At 39.2% G+C, this 26531-nt stretch overlaps 3 protein-coding genes and 1 long non-coding RNA gene across 4 annotated transcripts; 1 reads left to right on the top strand and 3 right to left on the bottom strand.

Moving 5' to 3' along the window:
* Positions 1-1059: 1059 nt before the first annotated feature.
* On the bottom strand, positions 1060-1485 carry LOC104456109 (ethylene-responsive transcription factor ERF098). The gene has a single exon (XM_018860145.1). It carries the CDS (start codon positions 1483-1485, stop codon positions 1060-1062), a length of 426 nt encoding a protein of 141 aa, XP_018715690.1.
* Positions 1486-15659: 14174 nt separating this feature from the next.
* Positions 15660-16265, bottom strand: LOC104416101 (early nodulin-75-like). The gene has a single exon (XM_039299544.1). The coding sequence runs from the start codon at positions 16263-16265 to the stop codon at positions 15660-15662; it is 606 nt and encodes a 201-aa protein (XP_039155478.1).
* Positions 16266-19373: 3108 nt separating this feature from the next.
* LOC120286592 lies at positions 19374-24068 on the top strand. Its single transcript, XR_005545230.1, has 2 exons — positions 19374-19438; positions 23387-24068. It is a non-coding gene; the product is annotated as an uncharacterized LOC120286592 (long non-coding RNA).
* Positions 24069-25353: 1285 nt separating this feature from the next.
* Positions 25354-25758, bottom strand: LOC104416100 (early nodulin-75-like). Its single transcript, XM_010027536.1, has one exon. The coding sequence runs from the start codon at positions 25756-25758 to the stop codon at positions 25354-25356; it is 405 nt and encodes a 134-aa protein (XP_010025838.1).
* Between the last annotated feature and the right edge of the window lie 773 nt (positions 25759-26531).

The following is a 26531-nucleotide window of genomic DNA, read 5'->3' as shown; positions in this document are numbered from 1 at the left end:
TAAAATTTATCCATTAATCTTTAGCAGATTCATGTAAACCTTCTTAACATCTAGTGAGCACTGGATCTCTATATGTTTCATTATGACATATTTTATACTAAGGTATATATATATTGGTGATTAATGTAGCTGGGGATGAATTAATGTTTCCTCTCTCTATTAGCTTTTTTAACCCCTACACTATAGGGGTTTGATATTAGCTCTCAGCTGCATTCAAAGGTGACAAAGCCGGCATTTGGTCGATCCATCTAAATTACTCAAATCAAAGATTCTGATACTATTCGATTTGCGTCTAACACCAGTATTGCTATCCCCAGCTGGAAAATTGCTGCAATCAAACACCAAGAACAAACTACACTACTCTCGTCTCCAGTTGTGCCTAAGACCTTTTGGTGTAATCAGAATATGTGTATTGAGCTCCTCTTTCTCCATTAATTTGGATTGGCACAAGGGATCTCTTTCAAAGTGGAAATACATTAATGTAACAAACCTACAGCTAAAGAATTTTTCCTTTTCGTCTCAAGAACCGGCTAAAAACTCCCACAAAACCATGTCTTTTATAACAAAATGTCTTTGCGAAATTTAATTTAAGCGATGCAATGAAATCTTCCGAGTTTCATGCTCTAATATCAAAGAAGCTCATTAAGAGTGTATCTATCGGTGCACCAAAAGACTTTTCCAAGTGGCTTTTAGACTAGGGCATTCCTTTTCTTTTTGTTGGTTCCACAAATTCGAAGTGTCGTAATATGCTTTAACCTCACGCTCAACAGTTTGGAATAATTTGGATCGATTGGTTGCTATTACCGTCATTTTTGCATTTTTTTCCTCAGTAATTGGCAGTCACCACAAAAACCCTAATCACCCAAAGTGAAGTCAGAAATTGAATTGGCTTAATTAAATGCCTAAAAGCTCCAACCAGAATCAAATTACGAGTTCATGGATCCAAGACTCACACAGACTCCATCATCACTTACTAGTATGGCCAGTAGCGGTATGACCATTACTGGCAATGATCATCAGGAGAGAGAGAGAGAGAGAGAGAGAGAGAGAGAGTACCATTCACTTGTTTTTCCCCTCTTCTTGTTCGAGGAGATCCTCAAGAACCTTGTCATCCAAGCACTCGAACTCGAAAACTTCTTTAGCTTTCTGACTAGATCTACTTATCTCGCGACGAGAACTCTCCCCGTAATCCCCAGAGGAGGACAATGATTGTTCAGGAGGATGCGCAGATTGCTCGTATTCAGAGTAATCCTCACTGGGAAAGTTAATAATAGCTTGATTACCCCTCAACCGTATCGCGGCGCGGTCGTAAGCCCTAGCAGCTTCTTCCGCGGAATCGTACGTCCCAAGCCACACTCGAGCTCCATGCCTCGACGGATCTCGAATTTCGGCCGCGAACTTCCCCCACGGCCGCCGCCTCACTCCTCGATAGCGAACCGATCCTCCTTTTTCTTCATCTTCCTTCGCCTTTTCAGGGTTCTCCATGCGATTGCCCTTTTTTTCTTGTCCTTTCGAACAGCAACAGAATAAAAAAGAAAAAAGAAAAAGAAAAGGAACGAGCAAGCTGAAGTTTGAATTATTGGCCTTCTTCTTTTCTTTCGTTGGATTTGCTTTTTGTGGAGGAGTTTCAAGGCGTGCCGCGCTATGCTAGCCCGGTAGGTAATAATATACATGATGAGTGGCAGAGTTCTGTAATTTAAGCTATTGTCAAAGATGACGTTGATGTTCTCTGAAACGTGGATTGACCATTAGTGCTTTCAACGTTCCCGGACTAAGTCCATATTCACATGTGATGATCTGCTTCTCGGAAACTTCATACAGGTGGGAAATCAGACTCTTCGGGACCATCTCTTCTGTGAATTCAACGTTGTTTGTGGCTGCTTGTTGAATTACTGTTGACCGCTATTTGTGTTTCTGTTTGAATGACAACGTGGTCGACTTCTAGCACTTCCTATCTTTTGTCTTCTTCATGTTTCCACATTTTGTCCTCGTTAGCTATGGAGTTGGATTCAAATTACCCACATTGGTCCAACTCGATCTAGATCACTTGAATCATCTATATTCATTGAAAGAGAATTTGACACGTGATTCGGAAATTGTTCTCTATAGATATATTTAAGATTATTCCCTGCCAAGAGGACGGGTCTTTTTCCAAGAAAGGCCCTTGCCCAACCTCCTATGTTTGCCTTTCGGGCTTTTAAGGCATAGGCGAGCCTATTTGCTCATGATCACCTCTAGCTACCTAGATGGAATGTTAGCAAGTTGATTTGGTGGTTGGAGAACCTAGGATGTGCCTTGCGCCTAACCCCTGCTATAAGGATGTTACCGAAGAAGTAAAGAAAAGAGGGTGTGTAATTGATTAGAACTATTGCATAAGTAAACGATCGAATAATAAAATAGATAAAATAAAGAAATAAATCAGATATCGGATTTTACATGGTTCGGTCGACTTGGCATATATCCACAGAGAAAGCGGCAAAAAAGCGATATAATAAAGATTACAACCTCGCTCGAGTCCTTCAAATACCCTTAGTGTTTTCCAACTTCCAATTACACCAAATAATTGACACAATGTTTAGCCATATTATTCTTTATGAAATAATTTCCCAATCTCACAAAGGAGTTCACAAGTCTTACCAGAAAATTTAATTAGCTTCAACATTAAATTGCTTCAAGGTGTAATAAAGTAAGAAAACTTTCAATTGATTGTATTTTTGTGACAAGTTTAAGACTTTATGCTTTTGTCCCTAATCATTGATACCTCTTAACACAGCTACTCTTGACATATTTATGGATAATGAGAGTAATAACCAAAAAAAGTTGAAAAGTGATTATAAGGAATTGAGCTTGAGACATCTAACTTTGATATCATCTTAAAACTAAGGGTCTGTTTGTTTAAAAGAAAACTGTCGTTGTAACCTTCCAATAAGTAATCCACCAAAAAGAAAGCTAATGGATTACTTAGCCCAAAAATTTAGCACGAACTCTCCCAATTTCATACCGATTACAACTTTTTTTTATTTTAATTTGAAATAAATTTATTTCACGTAAAACTCAAAATTTGGAAAATATTTTCTTAAAAATGATTAGTTGTTGCTTAGAAAAATTAGATAATAGAAGATGTTTTTATTATTGACAACAATTTTATGTAATTATTTTCATAGGTGAAGGAAATATTTTACATTAATTCATTTTTGTAAGCAATGCAAGAGATCATTTTTCAAAAAATATTTATCAAATCTTGAGTTTCCATGAAATAAACACACCAAATTAATTTAATATGCAAATTGGTTTATTCAGGAGTAGCCATTAATCAATTGTTAATAGATTGATTGGACACCTAAGTCTAGTGTGGAAAAGCACTTTAATTCTATGCACAATAGATTCATGGATCCAAAGACTTGATGACGCTAGATAAATGAAATGTCATTTTGGTACATTTTCTCTTTATTTCAAAAATATTTTGCAAGCAATCTTTGTTAATTTTAACTTAACCCACTAACATGCAAGAGATGATCATGTGGGTGTGTATACAACAATTTAACAATCAATAATCAAAGCAGTAAATAAATTGCTAGACATAGGGCAAGAACATAAGCATCTCAAGCAAGAAAAAGCCCATAAATTACAGTGCATCAAATGTTCAGCAAGATATTAACTAGAAAATGCATGCATGTCTTAAACATTATTTCTAAATGCAACGTCATTCATTTTTTTTTTTTTTGGGGTTTTTCTTGTTTAACATGACTATGACTTAATTTAAATGTTAACTATATGAATTCTAATCTAACATGCATTGATTCTAAATGACATGAAAATTATATCAAAACACAATGTGACTTATATGCAATTTAATCTAAATTTAACATGAATAAATTATCGAACTAATGACATGTGCCATGACCTAATTTTAATGACCGGCAAATATTATAAACTAATCTAGCATGATATGCAATTTAATTTATATGATTCTAAATGTGTAATAACTAAATGAAATTGAAATTATGACATGGATATCATGATACAAATATTTTGACATGGCATGTGATAACATGGCAACGATGCAACTAATTCTACATGATATGCTTGTCATGTAGTATTTTCTTTATGGCTTTCTTTTTAAAGTAAAAAATAGGAAATCACTAAACTTGTGATTGCTTAATTTAAATTAGTAAATAGATTAAATGCTATTCTAAATTAGGAAATTTCTTAAATTACTACATGCAATTCTAAATTAGGAAACTAACACGAATACAAATCTATACTAACATTTAATTTATTTTTTTAGTATTTCTTAAAATAAAAATGTTTCCTAAATTTGTAACATGCAATATAAACCCATATAGTTCAAAGGGAAAATTCCAAAAAAGGGTCTCAAGTGCCCTCATTTTCTCAAATAAGGATCCAAAGTAGACATTGTTTCAAATAAAAATCTAAAGTGTCATTATTTTCTCAAATAAGAGCCTAAAGTGGATATTGTTTTAAATAAATGCTCGAAGTGGTTATATTTATTTCAAATAAAGGCTTGACTTTCTAGCGGTCAATGACATTTTCGTCATTTTCTCTTTTTTCTTTCCTTTTTTTTAGTTCTTCTTCTTTCTTCACCGGTGGTCGGTTGGCCAATGGCGATACCTACAGAGGGCTAGACCAAGGTCACCCTCACCTGATTCAATGAGGGCTACTCTTGCCGACCACAGGCAAGGGACGGCCTCTCTTGGGCAAGGCAACCTTCACCCTTAGGGAGGCTGCCATTCACAGCTGTTAGCGAAGACGACCCTCGTTATCATGGGATTTTCAATGAAACAAATACACCTAGATATGCAATTATCTTCTTTAAAATTTTATTTAATTAATTTTATCACGCTTGTAGTTTATAGCCCAGCAAAGATGAACAAATGATAAACTTTTGAGTTTTTTTTTTTGGTCGGAAAAGCTATTTATTGCATTCATGAAATACGATAATTACAAAACGTCAATGGGTAGTATTCAGCACATAAAATTTCTGAGAGGACAAAAGGAGGGGCATATCGCCAGTGTTGAGGGAGGGATTGGGTTCTATGAAGCTTCGCAATCAAATCTACTACGTTGTTTGCGTCCCGCGTGCAGTAGGCGAGCGTCGTCAATTTGGACTTGAGAAGAAGGCTTTTGCATTGTTCCACTATGGGCTTCACATTCCATGGAGGTGCGGCCCGCCCCGCTATGCTTTCTTGTGCAGTAAAACAATCTGTTTCACAAACCACTTCTTCCTGCTGTACTTGAGCGAACACTTCTTCTCCCACGTGCATTTGCTTTCTGGACTTCAGAAACTCCAACCTGTGCAAGATGGCTAAGGTTTCGATTTGAACAGGGGAGGAGGCTTGTACCTGTTTTGCGAAGCCGTCGATGAAATGCCTCGCTCGATCCCGCAAGATGCTAGCAACCGAGCCTACCGATTCGCCATTTACCAAGGAGCCGTCAACGTTAAGTTTCAGCCTCCCTTCCTCTGGCGGTCTCCATTTTCTCTGTAAGTCCTGGTTTGTGGAAGTCCTAGTCTATGGGTTTTCCATCCTCTGTTTTGAGCTGCCATCTGTTGAAATTCTAAAGATATGCTTGCGCTAGGTCCACGATGGTGTTCGGATTCAGTTGTTGTGCTCTGAAGATGGAGTTATTTCGAGCTTTTCAAACAAACCACAGCACCATTGCCACCAGCTCTCTCTCAGGTAGGGCTCAGTTACCTGCAAAACTTTCCAATAGCCATTTGTCAAACTAGGTTATGAAGTTAGATTTGCAAATAAGATTGATCCGTGGATCTATCCATATGTTCTTTGTCCATTTGCAGAGGAGGAACAAATGTTCAGTAGTCTCTGGACGTGTGTTGCAGAGCGAGCAAATTGGGTCAAGTAACACCTTCCGTTTGTAGAGATTCTCCCTTGTCGGGATTGCATTTTGGCAAATACTCCATATAAAGATGCGCATCTTAGGGGGGATAGCTAGACTCTATATCTTTGTCCATAATGTTCGAGGAGGCTGAAATGATGTTGCTGCTCTGTGCCGTTCTGCTTTTGTTGCTTGTGCACATGCTTTGTTAGATCCACTTTTAACCGTATATTTCCCCGTTCGGTTACCCTTCCACACTAGGGTGTCTTCCTTCTCGTTTGGGCTTAATGGGAGAGAGAGAATTTCATTTGTTACTTTGTCTTCAAATAGGTTCAGAACCTCAATTTCTTTCCATCCCCTGTTTTCATCATTTATAAGTTCAGCCACCATTATGGGATCGTCTTTATTTGCCGAGCCACCTATCACTCCAAATTCCAGCCATTTATCCTCTCGTATCTTAATTTGCTTGCCATCACCTACCCTCCATTGAACCTCATTTTCAATAGCTTCTCTCCCCACCATAATGCTTTGCCAACCCCATGATGGGCGCTGCCCTTTGCTTGCTTTCCACATATCTCCATTTGGAAAATAAACTCCTTTGAAAATTCTGCTCCATAAGGTTGTAGGGCATTGAGATAACCTCCAAGCTTGTTTTCCCAGCATTGCATTGTTAAAGTTTATTAAATCTCTAAACCCTAACCCCCTTCATCCTTCCTCATTTTCAATACTTTCCATTTCTTCTAGTGCAGCCCATTGCTTGTATCATTTTTCTTCCACCAAAAAGAGGAGATTCTTCTTTCAATTTCTTTACATATGGAAACAGGTAATTTGAAGATCGACATGGCATATTGAGGAAGGGCTTATACAACACTTTTGATTAGCGTTTCTTTACCTACTTTAGACAGAAGTTTCTCTTTCCAACCCTCCATTTTCATGTCTACTCTAGCTAAGATCCAATCAAACACCTCTTTTTTTTAGCGGCCCCAGTCCATTGGAATGCCAAGATACTTCCCTGTTTTGTCCATAATCGGGACTCTGAGTTCATGTGCCATATTCATTTTCAGATTCAAAGGACAGCCGCTGCTGAAACTCACTTCGGATTTGTTGAGGTTGATTGCTTGGCCCGTAGCATAACAATACTAATTGAGGACAGCTGCTAGATTTTGGCATTCTGAGATAGTTCCATCCAAGAAGAATATAGAATCATCGGCAAAGAGAAGATGTGATAGGGTAAGGCAATGCGAATTTAATGTTATGCCTTTTAAGCTCTCGTCTGCCATTGCCTTGTGCATCAACCATGATAAAACATTCGAAACTAGTATAAACAGGTAAGGTGAGAGAGGATCACCTTGCCTTAATCCCCTAAATGGTGTAAAATAGTTCATAGGCTCCCCATTTACTTTCACACTAAAGGTGACTATTGAGACGCACTGCATTATCATCCCTACCCACCTTGAATCAAAGCCTAGTTTCAGCAAACATTCACTCAGAAAATCCCACTCCACCCTGTCATACGCTTTTTGCATGTTTAAGTTCAGAATGGCTTGAAACTTCTTTTTTTCTTTTCTTAATTCTGAGCTAATGAATAACTTCCTGAACTATTAAAATATTGTCTTGTATTTGCCTCCCTTGCATAAAGGTGCTTTGTTCAAGAGTAATAATTTCTGGGAGCCATCTCTTCAGCCTATTTGCCTGCACTTTAGCTATGATTTTATAGCTGAAATTACATAGGCTAATAGGTCTATACTGATTTATACTTTCTAGATTTTTGAGATTCGGTATTAGAGAAATATGGGTTTGGTTTAGGGTGGGATCAATAGTATTTGTCTCGAAGAAGCTCCGTACTAGCAGAAAAACTCCCTGCTTGAGTACCTCCCAATTGGAAAACTGCCTTTTCTACTTCTCAATTGTTACAGCTTCCATTAGATGTGTGTTCATTTCTTCATTGACTGGATTGGGGCATTGATTTAGGACTGGCTGGAAATTCCTCCTTCCCACGGTTTCATAAAGTGTTTGATAAAAATCTCTTATGTGTTGCTTAAGCATATTTGGCTCCCTACACCATGTGTCATCATTTATCTTCAGCATTGTGATTCTATTTTGTTGTCTTCTTTGCACTATTGTGGCGTGAAAGTACTTTATGTTTTTGTCTCCCCATTTAAGCCAATCGATGGGCGCCCGAAGCCCCCAATACTTTTCCTCCTGTTTCCATAAAACTTCCATTTAATCGACAATATGCTGATATTCCTCTTTGCTGTAATTTTCTGGATGCCTATTAGTGAGCTCTGTTAATCTTCTCTTTAGCTCTCGTATGCGGATGGCTGCATTTGTGAATTTTGTCTTGCTCTATTTTGCTAGTTCTTTCGAGACTTCTTGCACTTTGTTTGAAAAACCGCTTTCATTGAAGAGATTGCTATCCCATGTTCTCTCTATAAGCTCCTTACATTCTGCTTCTTCCATTCAATAAGTTTCAAACCTGAATTCTTTTTTCCGTTTCTGACTTTCTGGGTGCAGCACTAGTAGAAGTGGGTTGTGATCTGAACCTACAGCTGGGAGAGCTTGCACTTTCGCATTTGGAAAGGTCACCCGCCAGTCCATGGTACATATGGCTCAGTCTAGTATTTTTTTTTAAACCAAATCCTCCCTTGCTCTATTGTTTGCCCAAGTATAGGCATAGCCTTTGCTTTCGATATCCATTAGGGCACAATCATTCAAAAGGTCACGAAATGCTACCATGCGGTTATAATCTGCTGCCCTTTTTCCTACCTTCTCCCATGCGTATAAAATTTCATTAAAATCCCCTATACAAATCCATGGAAGTAGGTTCTGTGTGTGAATTTGCCTTACTTTGTGCCATAAGAGTATCCTCTCCCCATTGTTGGTAGGAGCATAGATAAAGGTAATTCTCATAAGGCATCCACTAGTCTTATCAATGCATTTGACATCTATGAAAGATTTGTTGTTGGACTTCACTTGAACATCCACATCTTCACTCCACATAAGTGCTAAACCTCCTGCAATGCCTTCCGGGTTCTCTATGATTCTGTTTGGGAACTTTAGGCGTTTTGCTACATCCTCTACCATCGACTCCTTGTTCTTAGTTTCCATTAAGAAAATCAGTGTGGGCCTTTCAAGAACAACTAATGCTCTTAGCTCTTGGAACATCAGGGGGTTGCCCAGCCCCTGACAGTTGCAGCTTATAATCTTCATGACGTCTGCGGTGGCTTATTAGGGATAGCCACCAAAGCTCATTCCTTTCATTCCTTGACAATCTGAACTGGTGTTTCTAGCAGCTCCATATCATCAATGAGTAAAATGACATTTTCTGCTGTTCTTTTCTATTTTTTTAGTTTTGTGGGTCTTCAAGGTTTTTTTGCTAATGCTGTCCTCCGTCTGAAATATACTTTAGGAGGGTCAATACTCATGATCTGCTTCCCTTTGTCTTTTTTTCCTTGGTCCACAATTGTGCCTTCAATCAGATAGTTAGAAGAGTGACAATCTGCCCTTTTCTTGTTACGAGTAGTGTTAGCCTGTTTCTCTTGGTTGATTCTCACTTCTTGTTCCATTTATGTTTCTATTGCAAGCATCTCAAGGATGACTTCTTCAACTTCAGCATTTGTCTCTATTTTGCCATAGAAAGTTTCTCAATAAGGGCTGTGATCACGTACTTCCGCCTTTAGCCAAGGTCCGTATTTTCCTGCCTTATTTTCTGCCCATTTAGTCTGTTCATAGGGAATTTCCTCACAATTTGTAGCATAATGACCGATTCTCCCGCATGAGTAGCAGTAATGGGGGAGTTGTTCATACTTAAAATCCACCCATAACTTCTTAGTTCCTATGTCCAATATAGCCCATGATTTCAAAGGTAAATTCAAGCCCAATTCTACCCTCACCTTTCCTGCTTTGTTTGGACCATTTCCTTTTGCCTCCATCTGTATTTCCACAACTCGTCCCACTCTCTCAACCAAGTCAGCAACCACATCCTCTCTAAACCATCCTGGAGGTATTCCTCCCATTTGAATCTAGAAATCACAGCAAGAATAATCATAACAATGCTCTGGGATCTCTGGTTTGCATTGTTTTAGGACTAGAAAGTTACTTGCAAAAGACCATGGACCTGTTTTGAGAATTCTATCTTTCTCTTCCTCAGATTGAAAAACAAAAGAGAATAAACCTGGCTCTTTTTGTTGACAAGCAACTGTTTCTGTTTTCCATGCCTTCTTCATCGTGTTGGTGAAGGCTAGAAAGTTAACATTAGGTTTGGAAAATAGCTTGCCAAACAGAGTAAGATTACATTCCTGCCTTTTGATAAGCGGGATTTCTGTCGAGACCTCAACAACATCACTAGCAGCCCAAAGATCTCCTAAGCTTTTACATAGAGCAGCTAATCGTAATTCGTTCTCATTCTCACCTTCCATTTCGCCGATTTTCAGGTTGTCTCGCTACCCTTGGTCGACACCGGTCTGAGTCTGGGTCACTCTTCTTTGCCTACCTTGACAGAGAGCTGAGGCCACTTATCTTAAATGCCGAACACCAGACTGGGTTTCTCGATAGAGGCTGGGGTTGGGTTAATCGATATTGTTGGATCTTCTTGTGGGTATTGGTAATGCTGAGTATCGGTTTGGGATGGTATTGAAGGGGGCTCTGTTGAAACTGGTTTTGCAGGATTTAAAACAATGGAAGGGGATAGGGGTGGAATAACTGAATATGGCGATTCTAGTAGCTGAAAAGGAGAAACCGTGGAGAAGCTCGTAATGTGGAGAGGAAAGAGTTGTTGTTCGTGTTTGGGTTTTTGGTTTTTGTAAACGGGAATCTGGGGAAGTAGGAGGTTAGGGTTCTGGAATTGGCTTACCAGATCTGAAGTGCACTCAAGGCTAGCGAGGGTGAGCAGCTACTCCAGCATCATGGTGGTTGCAGGGAGCGATTTGCGCTGAATGCCATTGAAGAGGAAGGGGAAACTCTGCCCTAATGGGAGAGAGGAGCTCTCAGGGAGAGAGAGACATCTTTTTTCTGATATTGGTTTTGAGTTTGATTGATATAAATTATCATGAATTTACATACTACTTTTTGCCCAATACTTTCTTTCTTTCGAGAGTATCTTGGTAGTAGCCTATGGAATGTGACCCGATCTTTGAAGCACACCATTGGTAAAAGATCATGTTCATCATGTGTACGCTCGACATATGTTGTGCGTTTTGACTTCCAAATTATATGGAGGTACTTTGAAAAATGTTTCCTCATCATCACTTCAACATTAATGGAGAAACTTGTCAAGATCGCTTCTCTAGAGAATGAAGAGACTAAAAACTATTTTGGTGACCATTCCATACTCAACAAAGGAAGAATGAAACAACACAGTGAGATTAGAATTCAAATTGATAAGGTGGAACCATGATTTAAAATGAAAAGGCTCTGTATCAAATAAAGCTGCAAAAAGAATACGGATCTATCAAGAAGGATAAGGCGCAAATTCGATGGGAAATGGTCATATATCCAAGCTTGTTATATAAATTAAATTGCAATATGTCATTGAGAGGTCCCGTTTCTGGCGACTTGGTGTGCGTATTGTCCATATATTGATTACCCATTATAATTTGGGAAAAGCTCAAATGTTATATGACATATTTATAAAGGTCCATTGAATATTCACATGGTCATGCAAAGATCTAGAGCTAACAATTCATGTCGTGTCATGTCGTGTTGTACTAATTGTATAGTGTCAAAACAGTGATATAACTTGTCTTAACACATTTCAACACAAATCCTACTGATAAATGTGAGTGATTAGGGATTCTGAATTGATTTATGTCTTCACATTCATCCAAATTGTATTATGGAATTAGGGATTCTAAAGTTCTATGTCTTTTGTTTATTTTTTAAATTTTTCAGTATAATGGAACCATCTAGATATTGATTTAAAACATGTTAAAACATATCTAGTCATGTTGTGTTTTAAAAATAACAAGTTCACATGTTAACTTAAACAAGTCTATTCATGCTTAGATGATTTTAATAAGTCAACTCATGTACATTGATATCTAAATTTTTGCACAAAGATCATCTTTACATATTTCGGAAAAAATTAGAACTTGTTTTTCCATAAAAATATTTAATGTCAAATTTTTGTACATGAGTATGCCGTCCTTTTATTAAAGATTGCAATCTTGATATAATCAAAACTCAATTTAATATTTATATATTTGATGAAAATGTCATTATCAAAGGTCACATCAACCATTACTAAATGAAAACGCACTTCCAAAAGCCGGAATTTGGTCGTGTGACTCGTACTTCACCGTTCAGCCAACATTTGGCAAATTTAAAAACATGAATTAATTAACAGCCATGGGAAAAGGAAGGACGGCTGGGCCGCAAGGGCGGCCGCGCCACCAAGCGACCAGACCATTGGGCTCACTGTGTCCATGGCCTTTCCCCATGTACACACACACACACACACACAGAAAAAAGAGAAGGTCATGTGCTCGTGGCCCTTGCCATCGCCTGCAAGACCCAGCCTTCTGTGTGGCGGGGAGGGCCACTTACCCTCGCCGGTCACAGCTTGCTGCTGCGGATCTTAGCAACGGCCACCCTTGCCGTCGATGTAAAAGATAAATTAGAGCGAGATAGTGTTGGCACAACGCAGAGTAGAGGACGCATTGAGGTCGAAGTGTCTTAAACTGTCAAATCTCTACCTCTTCGCTAACAATTCTCTGGTAGCCTTCGGATGATTACTCTTTAATAGGTTTTGAATGATATCTAGGGAGTGTATGATAATCATTTTATTTTTAGCCAAAATAAATTTTTAGTATAAAATTATATTTTGAGCATAAATAAGAAGTAAAAAGTTTATTCTTTTCTAATTCTTGAACAGAAATAAGAAGTAAAGAATATTTTCAATGCTCGCTCTCGCTACTAGCCGGTTATCAACTTGCCGTTGCCGTCACTTGCCACCTCTTGCCGGCTGCCTCCCGCTAGCTATTTCGTGTTGTTGCCCACTATCCGTCGTCGGTTGCCTCCCATTGTCGACTACTGGGGAGGTATAAATTTTGTATTGTTATCAAATGAATTTCTGTTCTGAAAGTAAAAAATTTGGTGTCGTTATCAAACACTAATTTTTGCTCTCAAACTTGTAAGGAAATAGAAATAAGAAAATTATTTTTATCAGAAATTGTGCCCACAATTGGCATCATTCGCACCCTTAAATTATCCGCCGTGAGTCTCTCTCCCCTCGCAATCTTCGCAATCTTTCATTCTACTTCGTTGAAATCGCAGCCCTCTCATCCTCGTAAAAGCAGAACGGTTTCACGTTCAAATGCAGCGTCTGCACTCTCTTTTTTCGCTCGTGAGGAGCGTATGGGCCGATCCGGCAAGGACAACCCAACGGTGATTTTTCACGAGGACAGCCCAGCAGCGATCTGGAGAATCACACGCCGAGCCACAGCGACCCGTATCATCGAATTTAATACGTGAGCAGTACGATGTCTGTCGTTTTCTCATCACGAGCTTCAAGCACGTGCTCCGGTCGATTGGTATGCTAAAGTTGCCCTGGCCGCTAGCAATAGCATGGTCACATTGGGGCAGCGTACGACGATTTTGGTGCGCATATTGAAAAAAAGATATCTGACAGAATGAAAGTGTGGTGCGGACCCATCGTCACGTTTCTTTTTCTTTTTGGTCAGAAAGTGTTCTGCTTTTCGATTTCAAGGAACCGTGTGAGTACACAACAGGCATTGGTAAATCTCGTGACAATGTGCATTTACAGCTCATTGACTAAGACAAGTACCCGACCTCTACAATCAAGATTTTAGTTTTTACGGGATAATAACCCAAAAAGTTAGACACGTGTTATAGGGATACCGATTCTATCTAACACTTTAATTTTGCTAATATAATTTTAAATATTTTGATAGTTTGTTAATGTAAATAATTTTTTCAATTTTTTCCTTTTTTGTTAGTTTTCCCTTTCTTTTTTCTTTTTGTTTTGACTATGATTAGTGACCCTCCCTAGATTTAGGCACGGCAGCATCTCCTAGACTCGGTGAGGGTGTCTTGACCTCACTTGTGGCCAGCAACCTTCACCAACCACCATGAAGGCCTGGGATAAAAAATAATAATAATAAGAAAAAATAAAAAATAAAAAAATTTAGAAAATTTATTAAAAATTACAAAAATGATCAACATCAAGGTTGGTTATACCACGGGAGATGATTGGTATCTGCATTAGCAATTTATGGCTAAAATTGGCCAGAAGAATTATATTGATAAGTTGTTAAAAATTTTAGTATTAAATTGATCAAATTAAAATGTTTATAATTGAATTGATATTTTGTACAAATAATTTTTTGACTTTTCCTTGCACACTTTTACTAGATTAATAATATTTAACTCCTATCCCGATGAAAGCGCTAGCGACCTCTACTATCAATTTGAAATTTCTCATAGCTTGTCTCTTTCTTATAAGATGTCATGATTTGTGATTTATATTTTTCTAGTAGACTTTTTACCGGCTAACAAACTTAAATTCTCATGCCATTCGGTAATTCGATAATTCTCATAAAAATTTCAATGTTTTATGATCCATATAAAAACATATATTTTAATGCGAAAAATATATTGTAAGCGGTTAAATTAAAGGGAACCACCTCGTGTCAAGAAGGGTTATATGTTTCTCCGTATCCCATCTGACTGTGAGACATTAGACACATGCAAACTCGTATACATTTGTTTCGTGAAATATAAATGATTTTAAAAATATTTTCCGAAAAATAATTAATTATATCGCTTATAATGATTAATCAATAAAAAAATAGTTTCATCATTGATAATAATTTATACCTAAATATTTTAGTGGACGACGAAAATATCATTTGTTTATTTATTTTCTTTAAGCGATATAAATGATCATATTTAGAAAAATATATTTCAAAATGTGAGTTTTTTCTACAAAACAAAGGAACCCAATAAAAAAGTGTGCAATGTCCATGTTTGCAATCAATTTCCTACGAGGCTACGACCAAGAATACTAGAAAAACACGACTCTATTAGGAAAGTGACATTTAATCATTTGATATCACAATATCATACATACGTAGTATCATTTGATCACTCAAGTCTTTCTTATTTTCGGATCTTAAAGCAATTTACCATCCGCATCCTCGCCCCGTCGCCCCGCTTCTTGTTCCTTTTCCCCATTTTTCGTGGGGAAAATTTTGTCTCGTTCGGGGCATGATAGCAACAGGGGAAAATAATTTCGTTTTTTATAATCAGAACACAAAAAGAAGATCCCAAGCATTTTTTAGCTTATAAAGAGAAAAATGAAAAGAGAGAATATGTTTGCTATGAAGCATGTAGAAGTATGCCAAATAAGAAGTTACTAACACAAAGAGCGAATCGTTCAAATTCCTGTGTACGACGCTTAGAAGATAGATACATGTCTCGTGCACATTAACTTGTCCCAAATCTAGTTGGTCAGACGCACTCCATACAAGCCTTGACCACATGACGACGAATTACATGAACGAGACGACATCGATAACATGAAAGCACGACAAGGTGATTTAAATCCAAGCTCTTATTCTAGTACACCACATACCATAAATACGAGCAATGCCGTCGCCTACTTGCAGTACGGTACTGGTATTTACAATCTTTACTTCTCTATTATATTGCTCAATACGTTCTGCACAAGCTATGAGACAAACTTGGCCACTTCTAACTAGTTAGAAGCTGGTGGGTTGTGAGGTGGTTTGACAGTTGGTGGCTTGTCAGAGTCCTCAATGCCCACCGTCCATGGTGGCCAAGGTTTAGTCCGTGGGAGGTTTCTTTTTCGGTGGTGGCTTCTTCATGAAAGGCCTGCCACCATTTGAGGTGGCCAGAGTTTCGTCGTCAAGGGTGGTGGTTTCTTCCGTTGGAGGTTTCTTTTTTGGTGGTGGCTTCTTGCCACCATCCAAGGTGGTCAGGGTTTCCTCATTGAGGGTGGTGGTTTCTTCTGTTGGAGGTTTCTTTTTGGGTGGTGGTTTCTTCTTGCCACCATCCTCATCAAGGGCGGTGGTTTCTTCCGTTGGAGGTTTCTTTTTCGGTGGTGGCTTCTTGCCACCATCCAAGGTGGTCAGGGTTTCCTCATCGAGGGTGGTGGTTTTTGTTGGAGGTTTCTTTTTCAGCGGTGGTTTCTTCTTGCCACCATCCTCATCAAGGGCGGTGGTTTCTTCCATTGGAGGTTTCTTTTTCGGTGGTGGCTTCTTGCCACCATCCAAGGTGGTCAGAGTTTCCTCATCAAGGGCGGTGGTTTCTTCCGTTGGAGGTTTCTTTTTCGGTGGTGGTTTCTTGTGAGGTTTGCCATGGTCGGCAAGAGTGGCAGTGGTGAGCACCACTGTAAGCAGGAAAAGCACAAAGATGGTTTTTGGAGACATATTTTCTGAGGTTTCTGCATGGTGAGAAGTGGAGTCGGTAGGTTATTTATAGAAGGATTGGGCCTATCTCGTCTTGACACGTGCCGCTTGATTTCCTTTTGAAATATTTTCATTCACATAGCGGTTTATTTCAAGATAAGGACACTGAAAAGAGAAGGGTGTCCCACGCACTGAGATGAAAAGTTGGACTTAGCTAGTGTTGATTAGGGAAGTTGTAATCGGGGTTAATGTTGATTGGGGAAGTTGCAATTGGGGCAGGTAAGTAAGCTGGACCGTGCTCTTGATCTCCCTCGTGTAGTGTGAAATGTAAACTGGATATGTTTGATCTCAAGGAAGGTATGCATTAGCCAGCGGTATAAAAGTGATCCCACCTTTGAAAGTTAGTGTCGACGAACTTGGTCGATCAGGGCTTTAGTCTTTAGCTGTCATCATGAGAGCAATGCATAGAAGGGCCAACTATGTATAAAAAATGGAAGCAGAGATTCCTAATGAATGGAGTAACAAAGACAATATAAAGATGCCAAAGAAACCCCCTATCTATATAAGTCTGACGTTAGCAGTTACGAGATGATTGTGAAACTATTTTCATCATTCTCATACTCGTTCCTATTTCACACTTTCAGAATGTGACACTTAGGAAGAGCAAGGCAAATGTGAGATGGAGAAGAAAGCTATACTTTTGAGCAGTACAACCGACTAATTATATTGTTATCTTTATTTGTAACTCAATTAATGTTGCTTTATTTTATTTTATTTTATAAACTCTTATCTATGACTAACTTGTTTCTCGAAGATTATTATTACATGTTCCACCTGATGCACATATTTTGTTAAGATTTAGATTTGAATGTCATAAATAAGTTTATGGAGCAAAACAACTAAGTTTAACTAGAATATGAAATTTAAAAACTTCCACTGATTAACAACCGAGGCTCGTATATTAGGACTTGCTAAAAAAATGCTTATGTTTCTTTTGTAAGAGTTTAAAATATAATTTAAGCTCCAAAATAAATCAACCTGTTAGTTAAGAAGATTTTAGAAAAAGAAAAATAAAAATGAGAGGAAGCGGCAATCAGGAGCATTCGCGAATTACCTGCAAACCGCCATGGAAAAGGACAAAAGAAGGACTCGTGGGTCCCATCCCCAACCCTATATTCTCCAAAAACACCTTACTCATGCTCTGGATTTACGAAAAACAAAAAGAGCAAGGCCGTGTTGTGGGCTATGAACATCGCAACCCTCTCATTCTCTCTCTCTAATTGCCAAATAGCCATCTTATTCGGATTAAATAACAATTTTTCCATGCCGAAGGAAAAGCAAGTGATTAACTAGGGGCAAGCACCAGTGTAGGGATAATCCGATTGATCCTAATCTATCTCCTAAGGCGAGCGGGTTGATCATTGGTTTTCATATCACCGGATCCTCTATTATAGGAGTTCATCTTAGATCTTAAAAGTTTAGGGTTAGTATAGCTCGAATCATAATATGTAATATATATTAAATATTATATGCTTTTGTTTACTCTAAATTCTAAGGCCTCCTCTTTTGTTTTCTTTGCATTTTAGTTTGTCGTGTAAATTAGAAAGTAGAAAAAAACATAACCTTAATTTGACCTAAAAGAAAGGAAAAAAGAAAAAAGAAAAAAGAAAAAAAGAAACCCCCTTAACTCACCTCGGCCTTAGTTGCTTGCCTTGGTCTTGCTCGCTTGCTAATCACTCGCATCTCTTTGCTCGCCTCGCTTGCCTTTCTTCATTTGCCCGACTGCTTGCCTTTCTTGCCTCATTTTGCATGTTCATTTGTAAATTTCTATTCTTACTTGATCTTATATTTATGTTTTATAGGTATTGGTGTTTGTAGTTTTATTGTTTAATGTCACATTGTTAATGGATATGTAATTTGAAATAGTACGTTTGTCTTTTTAAGGAATACCAAAAGTAAAACAAAAAATAATTTATTGGTCCGCTGGAATTAGATTAGACTTCCTTGGTCTTGGGCTCAATAGGGTTGATCTTTGGTCTAAAAAATTGAGAACTAATACCGTGCAGATTGACCCCTAAGTTAGATATTGGACCAGCTCAACATGGATCATACTCACCCCTAAGACTTACCCATTTTCCATACTTAGCTTAGAGGCTCGTGCAACGAATCTCTACATACTTTTGCAGGAAATAGAACTATTTTCGCTCTTTCAACAAGGACATTTTTCATCCCAAAATGCATGAAATAGAGGGACCTCGAATTGAGCTACCAAGCCCTAAGCCACCGTGGCGACTGGCGAGGACGACCTATGCCCTCGGCACACCCCAAGCGTTGTGCGCGTCTCCTCTCCCTCGGGCAGAATGCATCGTAAAACTGCCTTGCTGATTGCCAAGATTAGCCAACGCAGACTCATCGTGAAAGTAGCGACCCTTTCACCTTTTGCACGAAGATTAAACAGCAACTGTTGCAAGCGATGAGTCACGCCTTACGCTCACTCAGCATTTCGGAAGATTTCTCAAGCGACATAATGCTCTTGATAATGGTTAACTATTGAAGCTCACTAGATAACTTTAAAAAATGAGGTCGGCAATACTTGGTCGCAGGGACTGTCGGCTCTCTAGATGCGACGCTCGTGGAGTGTAATCTCCCACGTACGTGGAGAGCAGAGCGGAGGGACTTGCAAAGATAAGACACTAGAAAGAGAGTAAATGGCTAATGGCGATTTCGAGAATCACAGATTGGCAGCAACAATGATTGCCTCTGCAAAGTTCGTCATGCGAAGCACATGATGTTTGTCCAAATGCGGCGACCCCTCGAATTTTCGATGAGACAATGGCCGTGGTAGTTATGTTAGTGTCTGCCGACGGTTTTCGCGAACGCATAGAGCCCCAGTAAAAGCCGTCCACTGATGACCCACAGAAAAATATTGCGTATCCAATGTGTATTCCTACTGTTTTGGGGCCATCCATGTCACGTGAGAATGCGAGGTGAAGGAAAAAAAAAAACAAAAGATTCATAGGTGTTGTTCTTTAGTTTGAAATGGGGTTGCTTGCTTTCGTCCATAAGCGTCTTTGTTCGTGCCTTTTAATATATGGTCCCGACTTCTGTGTTTTGGTCGATTTTATTGGTCTTCCCCTTCATATTTTATTATTGGCACATGATATTTAAGCCAGGAGTCTCGATCATAGCTTCAGGTATGTTAAGCAGATTAATATTATTTTCTGTTTAGAAAATATTAGGATGATTAGATATCGCTCGACGAGTGGCATGCTCTTTAATTGGGTTGATAGATCGTGATGCATGGGGACCTTATAGAAGTCGAGAAATTTTATTACGGAGAGAATGGTAGATAGTCATGCTTGTGTGTATTCTTTTTGGTGAGTGTAACTGGATTTGCTCTAGCTTTGATATTTCATTACACTTTTATTTGTTTTATTCCCCAGATAGACAATGCAACTACTATGTTTGCTGATATGATCTTTACATCGTAATGATGCATTCCAGCTTCTTCCGTTGGAGGTTTCTTTTTCGGTGGTGGCTTCTTGCTGCCATCCAAGGTGGTCAGAGTTTCCTCATCAAGGGTGGTGGTTTCTTCCGTTGGAGGTTTCTTTTTTGGCGGTGGTTTCTTGTAAGGTTTGCCATGGTCGGCGAGAGCGGCACTGGTGAGCACCACTGTAAGCAGGAAAAGCACAAAGATGGTTTTTGGAGACATATTTTTTGAGGTTTCTGCATAGTGAGAGGTGGAGTCGGTAGGTTATTTATAGAAGGATTAGGCCTATCTCGTCTTGACAAGCGCTACCGTTTGATTTCCTTTTGAAATATTTTTATTCGCATTGCGATTTATTTCAAGATGAGGACACAGAAAAGAGAAGGGTGTCCCACGCACTAAGATGAAAAGTTGGACTTAGCTAGTGTTGATTAGGGAAGTCGCAATCGAGGCTAACGTTGATTGGGGGAAGTTGCAATTGGGGCAGGTAAGTAAGTGGGACCATGCTCTTGTTCTCTATCATGTAGTGTGAAATGTAAACCGGATATGTTTGATCTCAAGAAAGTTATGCATTAGCCAGCGGTATAAAAGTGATCCCACCTTTGAAAGTTAGTCTTGACGAACTTGTTCGATCGGGGCTTTAGTCTTTTGTTGTCATCATGAGAGCAATGCATAGAAGGGCCAACTATGTATAAAAAATGGAAGCAGAGATTCCTAATGGATGGAGTAACAAAGACAATATAAAGATGCCAAAGAAACCACCCTATCAATATAAGTCTGAGTTAGCAATTACGAAATGATCGTGAAACTATTTTCATGATTCTCATACTTGTTCCTGTTTCATACTTCCAGATTGCAACACTTAGGAAGAGCAAGATAAACATAAGATGGAGAAGAAAGCTATACTTCTGAGCAATACAACCGACTAATTATATTGTTCTCTTTGTTTGTATCTCAATTAATGTTGTTTTTTTTTGTTTTTTTGTTTATAAACTCTTATCTATGACTAACTTGTTTCTCTAAGATTATTATTAAATGTTCCACCTAATGCACATATTTTATTAAGATTTAGATTTGAGTGTCATAAATAAGTTTATGGAGCAAAACAACTGAGTTTAACTAGAATATGAAATCTAAAAACATCCACTGATTAACAACCGAGGCCCGTATATTAGGACTTGCTAAAAAAATGCCTATGTTTCTTTTCTAAGAGTTTAAAATATAATTTAAGCTCCAAAATAAATCAACCTGTTAGTTAAGAAGATTTTAAAAAAAATGAAAATAGAAATGAGAGGAAGCGGCAATCAGGAGCATTCGCGAATTACCTGCAAACCGCCATGGAAAAGGACAAAAGAAGGACTCGTGGGTCCCATCCCCAACCCTATATTCTCCAAAACACCTTACTCATGCTCTGGATTTACGAAAAACAAAAAGAGCAAGGCCGTGTTGTGGGCTATGAACATCGCGACCCTCTCATTCTCCCTCTCTCTCTAACAATTGCCAAAGAGCCATCTTATTCGGATTAAATAACAATTAACTAGGGGCAAGCACTAGTCTAAGGTTAACCTGATTGATCTTAATCTAGCTCCTAAGGCGAGTGGGTCAATCACTAGTTCTTAGATCACTAGATCCTTTACTATGCGAGTTCATTCTCGATCTTAAAAGTTTAGAGTTGATCCAATCTGGACCAATCTTGTACATAATATATAACAAATATTATATATTTAATATATTATCTATTATATGCTTTTGTTTACTATAAATTCTAAGGCCTCCTCCTTTGTTTTCTTCGCATTTTAGTTCATCGTGTACATTAGAAAGTTGAAAGAAACATAGCCTTAATTTGACTCAAAAAGAAAAAAAGAAACCCCCTTCACTCACCTCAGTCTCAGTTGCTTGCCCTAGTCTCGCTCGCTTGCTAATCACTCGCCTCTCTTTGTTCTCCTTGCTTGCCTTTGTTCATTTGCCTCACTGCTTGCCTTTCTTGCCTCACTTTGCATGTTCATTTGTAAATTTCTATTGTTACTTTATTTTATATTTATGTTTAATAGGAATTGGTGTTCGTAGTTGATTGTTTAATGTCGTATTGTTAATGGATATATAATTCAAAATAATACTTTTGTCTTTTTATAACTAGATTAGACTTTCTTGATCTTAGGTTCAACAGGGTTGATCTTCTATCTCAAAAATTAAGAATTAATATCATGCGGATTGACCCCTAAGTTAGATGTTGGACCAATTCAACAAGGATCATACTCACTCCTAGGATTTACCCATTTTCCATACTTAGCTTAGAGGCTCGTGCAAGGAATCCTTACGTACTTTTGCAGGAAATAGATTTTCGCTCTCTCAACAAGGACATTTTTCATCCCAAAATGCATGAAATACATGAACCTCGAATTGAACTACCAAGCCCTAAGCCACCGCAGCGACTGGCGAGGACCACCGATGCCCTCGGCGCACCCCAGGCGTTGTGCGCGTCTCCTCTTCCTCGGGCAGAATGCATCGTAAAACTGCCTTGCCGATTGCCAAGATTGGCCAACGCAGACTCACCGGGAAAGTAGCGACCCTTTCACCTTTAGCACGAAGATTAAACAGCAACTGTTGCAAGCGATGAGTCACGCCTTACGCTCACTCAGAATTTCGGAAGATTTCTCAAGCGACGTAATGCTCTTGATAACGGTTAACTATTGAAGCTCACTAGATAACTTTAAAAAAATGAGGTCGGCAACACTTGGTCGCAGGGACTGTCGGTTCTGTAGATGCGACGCTCGTGGAGTGTAATCTCCCACGTACGTGGCGAGCAGAGCGGAGGGACTTGCAAGGATAAGACACTAGAAAGAGACAAAACGACTGCCCCCAATGGCTAATGGCGATTTCGAGAATCACAGATTGCCAGCAACAATGATTGCCTCTGGAAAGTTCGTCATGCGAAGCATATGATGTTTGTCCAAATACGGCGACCCCTCGAATATTCGATGAGACAATGGCCGTGGTAGTTATGTGTGTGTCTGCCGACGCTTATCGCGAACGCATCGAGCCCCGGTAAAAGCCGTCCACTGATGACCCACAGAAAAATATTGCGTATCCAATGTGTAATCTAGTGTTTTGGGGCCATCCATGTCACGTGAAAATGCGAGGTGAAGGAAAAAAAAACAAAAGATTCATAGTTGTTGTTTTTTAGTTTGAAATGGGGTTGCTTGCTTTCGTCCATAAGTGTCTTTGTTCGTGCCTTTTAATATCTGGTCCCGACTTCTGTGTTTTGGTCGATTTTATTGGTTTTCCCCTTCATAATTTATTATTGGTACATGATATTTAAGCCAGGAGTCTCGATCATAGCTTCAGGTGTGTTGAGCAGATTAATATTATTTTCTGTTTAGAAAATATTAGTATGATAAGGTATCGTTCCACGAGTGGCATGCTCTTTAATTGGGTTGATAATTCGTGATGCATGGGGACCTTATAGAAGTTAAGAAATTTTATTACTGTGAGAGTGGTAGGTAGACATGCTCGTGGGTATTCTTTTTGGTGAGTGTAATTGGATTTGCTCTAGCTTTGATATTTCATTACACTTTTATTTGTTTTATTCCCCAGATAGACAATGCAACTACTATGTTTGCTGATATGATCTTTACATCGTAATGATGTATTCCAGCTTCTTGAGAGAGCAGTTAAAGAAATCTGGATTCTGCCACTGGAAGCTTGAATGAGCCTTAAATTTGGGTTCAACTCGAGTCACGAGGTGAAACTTGGAGACTTGGCAGATTAACTGCAAAGCAAGCTCATTTAAATCAAACTCAGAGAGATTGCTTACTTGTAATTATTTTTAACCTATACACATTTGTTCCCGTTCGTGCTCCCGGGATGTGGAAGTTAAACTGATCGAGTTCAGATATTTGGATCATTAGAAAGTAGAAATTGGGTTATAGAGGAGGAAGGAATACCTTCATACCTAATTAACCCAAAGGGACCACCTTCTTCAATTTGCGTTGTGGCATGTGAGAGCCCATGGATGGGATGAATTACCTGCTTTGGGGCTCTCTTCATCACAATCTTATGGTGCACCCTTTCTTCTTTTCTTGGCGAGATGGAACATGGATTTGATGCTCTCATCCTGGATCTACCTCCTTGTCAGATTCCTCAATGATTACTGATGGCTCCTCGATATTTTGGATCCATCGTGTTGTCAGGGGTCTGCGGGCATAAACCCTTGCTCTTCTGTAGAATCTTGTTCTTACAGTATTATCTGATGATGCCTGCTAGGTAAACAACGATGCACTCAAAATGCACCTGAAGCAAGCTCAACAAAGTTTGTATGTCATGCCAGTAGTCTCATTGCCTTCATGTGTAATTGTAGGGTGATCCTGAAAGCCGCTCGTACAAATGCAATATCGCATTGATCTTTTTGTTTTTGTGGGCTAAATATTCTTGCGATTCAAATGGAAACTAGGTCCCTGGCATAAAGCAGAATTCGGAAGTCCTGGGAGAATCAAACTTCTTCCGTGGGACGATCCTTGCATGTTGTTGAATCATTTATGTCGCCATGTGAATGAGTTTTTTCCTGTATAAGAGAGTTGCTTGGCTATTGTAAATGGCAAGAGGATAGAATTTTGCTGAGCGTTTTATCCTGCAATAGAATTACAGTGGCTAAAACTCAATGACACAGTTATGATATACGCCGGAATTTAATCAACGATGAGATATCCAGAAACGACAGCTAGACTATGATATAGGTTTAAATACAATTGAAAGGTAAAAAAGTTCGTTCGTTTTTGTGCAGGGAGGAGGGCTTATAGTACACAAACACTGGTATTTATTACTGCCTATAAGCAGATCTTCAGCGGTTCTAGCCATGCTTTCACATCTCTGGAATTTCTCGCTCCAAGCCTTCACGTTGCCACAATTTTTCATCCCGGGATGGTTATTCTTTAACATCATATCTTGATCCTCCACTTCAGCTCGTTGAACAATGAACTTTAGCATGTTCGTCGGCATCTTTTGCTAATCAGCAACCAACAGCTATCTTATGTCAATAATTGATCATAGTCATTGATAAGCATAGCCATTGACAGGAGTTCTTGCGATTGGTATGGCCATCGATAAAGGCTTACGCGTTGGTGTCTCACAAATGGTCACGCCTTGTCCAAGTTATATGTTTATCTGAATTAGTATTATGCCAATGACTTAGCTAATTTTTGGTGTAAACATAAAGAGAAAAGTGAGGAGTGAATATATTTGAATGGACTGCTTTTAGACATTCTCGGCCAACCATTGTCGTAAGCCTTTAATCACATCAGGATAAGATGAAAGTTATTATCAATGACTGGCATGTGCCCATTTCACTGCTATGAAACACCTACAATTATGTGAAAGGAGAAGTTAATAACATAAAGAGCGAACCACTCATATTCAAGTCTCCAATGCTCAGAAGATGGATACACGTCTCATGCACATTAACTTGCCCAAAATCTAGCTGGCTAGACCGCATGACTACGAATTACATGACAACATGATATCGATATCACGAAATTGCAGTAAGCATGACCAACTGATTGAATCCAAGCTCTTATTCTAGTACACCACGTTCTGCATATGCCATGAGACGAACTTGGCTACTTATGATTAGTTCAAAGGTGGTGGCCTATGGCCACCACCACCAGGTGGCTTGTGGCCACCACCACCAGGTGGCTTGTGGGCGTCCTCAACACCCGTTGGAGGCTTGTGCTTTGGTGGTGGCTTTATCGGCGGAGGCTTCTTCTTGGGAGGCTTGCCACCGTCCAAGGTGGTCAGGGTTTCCTCATCAAGGGTGGCGGTTTCTTCCATTGGAGGTTTCTTTTTGGGTGGCGGTTTCTTCTTGCCACCATCCAAGGTGGTAAGGGTTTCATCAAGGGTGGTGCTTTCCTCCATTGCAGGCGGCTTATGCGGCGGCTTATGGGGAGGCTTATGCGGAGGGCCATGATCGGCAAGAGCGGCTGTGGTGAGCGCCACCATAAGCAGGAAAAGCAAAAGGATCTTTCTCGGAGACATGTTTTCTACGGTTCTTGCATGGTGAGAAGGCGGAGTCACGATAATTTATAGTGGGATTGGACCTATCTCACCTAGACACGTGTCGTTCAATTATTTTTGAAATGTTCCATGTGCGTTGCTATTTTCTACGTTTTCTGCATCTTTCGCTTTGCTTTTTTCCACTTCTCGATGGAATGGCAAATAATGGTACTTCTGTGGAGCCCGTGATGCATGGGCCCATTGGCCCCGAGTTGTTCCTCAAATTTCCGTTCGAGAATTTTAGCTAGTTGTTATTTAATAAAGTTCATAGGCAAATATCGAAATTGTTTGAGGTAATGTCAAATGGAATTTTAATCGACCTAAACCAGACATGTTTGATGCGTTATGCATTCCCATATTCCTTCCTGTTCGAGGTTTCCAGAATGCAAGGTTGAGGGAGAAAGCCCACCATTTACGGATCTTAAATCTAAATAGTATAACCTATCAGTCATATCAACCAGTCATCTTGATCAGCTTTGTATTTCACTTTTTGAAAATTCCTAACTATGGTCGACATTGTTTATTCTCAAATAGGGGACTTACGGGTTCCATCTCAAATTCATTTATTCTCTGAAAGCACCTTGACTAAGAACAAGGCCGTGTTTAAGGCTAAGAACATCGCGATCCCCTCAATCTCTCCCACTGGGGGCCGTGGCTTCTCTCTGTCACTTTCCAAATAGCCATCTTATTGTGATGAAAAATAACAATTTTGCCAGGTCGAAGGAAAAGCGGGTGAATTAGCCATTTTTCATACT

The sequence above is a fragment of the Eucalyptus grandis genome, chromosome 8 (assembly GCF_016545825.1).
Source record: "Eucalyptus grandis isolate ANBG69807.140 chromosome 8, ASM1654582v1, whole genome shotgun sequence".
NCBI lineage: Eukaryota > Viridiplantae > Streptophyta > Magnoliopsida > Myrtales > Myrtaceae > Eucalyptus > Eucalyptus grandis.
This window is presented reverse-complemented; position numbering and strand designations above follow the sequence as displayed.

Coding starts and splice junctions, on each gene's coding strand:
- LOC104456109 (XM_018860145.1), bottom strand. CDS start 1,485: ATGGAGAACCCTGAAAAGGCGAAGGAAGATGAAGAAAAAGGAGGATCG.
- LOC104416101 (XM_039299544.1), bottom strand. CDS start 16,265: ATGTCTCCAAAAACCATCTTTGTGCTTTTCCTGCTTACAGTGGTGCTC.
- LOC104416100 (XM_010027536.1), bottom strand. CDS start 25,758: ATGTCTCCGAGAAAGATCCTTTTGCTTTTCCTGCTTATGGTGGCGCTC.